The sequence below is a fragment of the Schistocerca serialis genome, chromosome 4 (assembly GCF_023864345.2).
Source record: "Schistocerca serialis cubense isolate TAMUIC-IGC-003099 chromosome 4, iqSchSeri2.2, whole genome shotgun sequence".
In the NCBI taxonomy this organism is placed as follows: Eukaryota; Metazoa; Arthropoda; class Insecta; order Orthoptera; family Acrididae; genus Schistocerca; species Schistocerca serialis.
This window is the reverse complement of record NC_064641.1, coordinates 478,571,540-478,576,196: the sequence shown is the minus strand read 5'-3', so window position 1 is coordinate 478,576,196 and position 4,657 is coordinate 478,571,540. Positions and strand designations below refer to the sequence as shown.

Genomic DNA, 4,657 nt, shown 5'->3' with positions numbered 1-4,657 from the left:
ACTTTCTGTAATATTACAGAACCTCTGCAGCCTCACCTACATTATATGATCAAAAGTATCCGGACACCTGGATGAAAATGATTTACAAGTTCGTCGGGCCCTCCATCGATAACGCAGGAATTCAGTATGGTGTTACCCCATCTTTAGCCTTGATTACAGCTTCCACTCTCACTGGCAAACGTTCAATCAGGTGCTGCAAGGTTTCTTGGGGAATGGCAGCCTACTCTTCACGGAGTGCTGTACTGAAGAGAGGTACTGATGTCGGTCGGTGAGGTCTGGCACGAAGTCGGCGTTTCAAAACATCCCAAAGGTGTTCTATGGGACTCAGGTCAGGACTCAGTGCACACCAGTCCATTACAGGGATGTTATTGTCCTGTAACTACTCCGCCACAGGCCGTGCATAGGCCGTGCATATCAACAGATGCTAGATCGTGTCGAAAGATGCAAACTCTATACCCGAATTGCTCTTCAACAATGGGCAGCAAGGAGGTCTTTAAAACATCAATGTAGGCCTGTGTTGTGATAGTGCCACGCAAAACAACAAAGGGTGCAAGCCCCCACCATTAAAAACCCGACCACATCGTAACACCACCGCCTCCGAATTTTACTGTTGACACTACACACGCTGGAAGATGACGTTCACCGGGCATTCGCCATACCTACGCCCTGCCATCGGATCGTCACACTGTGTACCGTGATTCGTCACTACACACAACGTTTTTTCAGTGTTCAATCGTCCAATGTTTACACTCCTTACACCAAGTAAAAGCGTCGTTGGGCACTTACCGGCGTGTGCGACTGCTACAGTCGCAGGTTCGAATCGGGCATGGATGTGTGTGATGTCCTTAGGTTAGTTAGGTTTAAGTAGTTCTAAGTTCTAGGGGCTGATGACCACAGCAGTTGAGTCCCATAGTGCTCAGAGCCATTTTTGAACTTACCGGCGTAATGTGTGGCTTATGAGCAGCCGCTCGACCTTGAAATCCAAGTTTTCTCACCTCCCACCTCACTGTTCTAGTACTTGCAGTGATCCTGTTGCAGTCTGGAATTCCCGTGTTATGGTCTGGATAGATGTCTGCCCATTACACATTAGATCCTCTTCAACTGTCGGCAGTCTCTGTCAGTTAACAGACGAGGTCGGCCTGTACACTTTTGTGTTGTACATGTCCCTTTACGTTTCTATTTCACTGTCACATCGGAAACAGTGTACCGAGGGATGTTTAAGAGTGTGGAAATCTCCGGTACAGACGTATGACACAAGTTACACCCAATCACCTGACCACGCTCAAAGTCTGTGAGTTCCATGGAGCACCCCATTCTGCTTACTCACGACGTGTAATGACTAAGAAGATCGCTGATGTTGAGTACCTGGCAGTTGGAGGCAGCACAGTGCACATAATATGAAAAACGTATGTTTTTGGTGGTGTCCAGATACTTTTGATCACTCAGTGTGCGTTAAGGTAGTACATACATAGGTGGGTCATTCACTCATTCTATGAATTTTCCTGGCGTTCATAACTGGTTCTAATGGAAAACTGCCCGTGCTTCTTGTAAGGCACCAGAGACGTGACAAAGAGAATGAGAAATTCGTCAGAGAGATAATAACGCAATTTGCGCTGATTTTATTTTTAATCGATGTGAAGCACATAATATTTGTATCATTGCCTATACTGGTACTAGCAAAAATTCCTCGTCAAAGAGTAGGAGCTTCAGAAGCATAAGTAACTGATTTTAATATTTGAAATCTGCTCAATTCAAGTAACAACAAGTTAAGCACAGTCTTGTGAGAGATATTTCCGTAAAGAGACTGTGTGTGTGTTGTCATCTGTAAGCTAGAGCATTTTGTAAGTTTTATTCTGAGATGAAATGGAAAACTTACTAGGACATATCCAGATAATATGAGCAACGTGCAATCAGAATAAATAAACACAAACATCAATTACTCATGAAAAGTCACTTTATTTGCTCCATTGCTGTCCACATGTCAGTGAAACAGTGGGTAAATAAATAGCTGGCTTTTTATGAAGTGCGTCTTCTCAGAAGTAGTGCGTCTTGACGATGGCGGGAGCTGCAGCGTAGGCTACAGGGGCGTGGTAAGCGGGGGCGGCGTAGGCCACAGCGGGGGCGGCGTAGGCCACAGCGGGGGCGGCGACGGCGGCCTTGACGACAGCGGGGGCGGCGTAGGCCACGGGGGCGGCGGCCACCGCGGGGGCGGTGTAGGCGACAGCAGGTGCGCCCAGGAAGCCGGGGGCGGCGGCGGCGACGGCCAGCACGGCGGCGAGGACGATCTGCGATGACAAAGAATGAGTTACAATATCAACAGAATATTATGATTATTTTTAAAGGACGAAAGTCCGCTACTAACGGGTTGGAATATGTTTTGAAAATATTTCGCTGTTAATGCAATTTGAAGTTAGATCAAAGAAAACTGGTTTTTCGTTTCTTGGCCAGAAACAAAGCAATGAGTGTTTCAACATTTTTGGAAATTTAACCTCTATAGGGGTGAAATAGTGGGAGAAAGCTTTTTTAAAGCAAATCATTATTAAAGAACTACTAAAACCTTTTCAAAGCCGCATCTATGAAAATTGGTATTTGATTTATTGGTTACAAATAAAAAATACATGTGTCAGTATTTTTTGGAAATTCAACCATTAACAGAGAGGAATGGGGGATGAAAATTTTTAACCGCTAAGGACAGAAATTTGATATTTGGAGAGGGCGTTGGTCTTATACTGTAGGCATTGTTTAAGGGGGGTTTGTTCGAAATTCCATCCCTAAGGGGATGAAGTAGGGAATGAAAGAATTTTTGAAAATAAGTCAGTATTAATTAAATAGCTAAACATGCGAAAAATGGTGTTTGATTTCTTGATAGGAAAAAAAAAAAACCATGCTGCATCATTTTTGGAAAGTCCACCACTAAGGGTGTAAAATAGGTAGGTGAAACTTTATTTTGAAAATAATGTATTATTTAACTACTACTAAAACATTTTAAAGCTTCCTCTATGAAAAATTTTAATTGAGTTAAGCAAATACTTGTTTTGGTGTTTTTAGAAATTCAACCCCCAAGGAGGTGAAACATGGGATGACATTTTTTATTAAAATACTTCATTATTGAAAACATATTTAAAGATAAATCTATAACAATTGGTATTTGATTTCTGTAGAAACATGTGTTAGGGAATGAAAGCTTTTGTCGAAATATCATCACAAGGACTCAAAGGAAAGGACCAACAAAGACCTCAGACTCTAGCTATTAGAACCGCTTTTCGGTCAGAAGTACATTCGGAAAAGACCAGGCTCCTGTGGCTTCAGTAGCGTGAACTGTTTAGAAGGTGCTGCAATTTGTAGATAACATAAAAATTCAATTAAAGAAAACAAAAAAATTATGTACAGACTGTACAGTCTACGCGAGACAAGCAGCGGGCGCTAGACTAGTACATTATAAATTTCCTTCAGTTTCCTGTGTTGCAGTATTCTAATACGTCCACAGTGGACAGCAAATATCTACTAACGTTAGTATGAGAATGAATAGAAAAACCATATACGGTATTGAGATAGTCAGTCTCATTCTATAAACAATTAAGAGTAACTTGGCGGATTTCTTCTGTAGGCAGGATTGAAACCAAACGTGTGCCAGATCCGCTTGCCGGTTGCTCAGCCGCGATCTAACTAATCACTGTACACTCAGATCGCTACTGCGATAAATAGTTTAATTGTATATGGAGACTGTCATAGTATTAACTGGTGTCTGCAGTGTAGCGGTCTCTGGGGGCACTCACCAGCTTGTACATGTTGTGAGGTGTGGTGATGTCAGCGGCTGGCGACTACTGTGCCGGGACCAGTCTCTCGCCGCCTTTTATACTTGCCCGCGCCCCCGCCACGGACCTGCCTCATTGCCAACAGCCTAGCACTCTGCGTAACACCTTGCCGGATACGCCCATCAGGTGGGCCACACACGGCCGAAACCAGGCGGCCGCGTCCCTGTTTCTTTGCATACATGTGTTTACAGCTGCGACATCTTAAGAGCCTTCGAGAATGTTCCCTATAAGCGTGCGCGAAGTTACATATAACATACAATCGGTAGTCATTATACAGGTTGAGTCAGGAGGATAGGTACATGCTTTTAGGGGTAATAGTATTAGTGATTCTAAACCGAAAACATCATATGGACGTATGCCCTATTCTGAATGGTTTGCGTGATAGAACACATTTAATATAACTGTGTACGTTTTTCTTGAATAACTCGAAAACTGAACACTCGGCTGAAAACGTGTGGCAGTAAAAAATTAAACTTTATTAAAATTCCTACAAAAAAGTTCCTATTCATTTTTTTCCCTCTAGAACTAATGGTTTGTGCGAAGGAAGCACGAGAATGTTGAAAACCTCGCTCGACGCGCATGCGCTGTAGCTTACGTAGTTTTTGTAGGCCAATTTAAGGTAGTTTCCCGACCTGATTGACCACAAGTGTCCCGTATCAAACTGTTCGCCTCAACTTGGTTCCTCAATATGTTACCTCAAATTGGCCTACGAAAACTACGTAAGCTACACTTCATGCAATTTATCGTCGCATTACATGTTGTCAACACCATGTCAATTCACTTCTTCCAGCTGCAAACTCAAGACCAAAACAATGCCAATAAGTCATAAACAGTCCACAATT

At 43.1% G+C, this 4,657-nt stretch overlaps 1 protein-coding gene across 1 annotated transcript; it reads right to left on the bottom strand.

Annotated features, from left to right (window-relative positions):
- Window positions 1-1,936: 1,936 nt before the first annotated feature.
- Window positions 1,937-3,883, bottom strand: LOC126475161 (cuticle protein 16.5-like). The gene is made up of 2 exons (XM_050102785.1): window positions 3,777-3,883; window positions 1,937-2,285 (listed from the first exon to the last, which is right to left on the bottom strand). The coding sequence occupies exons 1-2, from the start codon at window positions 3,786-3,788 to the stop codon at window positions 2,034-2,036; spliced, it is 264 nt and encodes an 87-aa protein (XP_049958742.1). The 5' UTR covers window positions 3,789-3,883; the 3' UTR covers window positions 1,937-2,033.
- Between the last annotated feature and the right edge of the window lie 774 nt (window positions 3,884-4,657).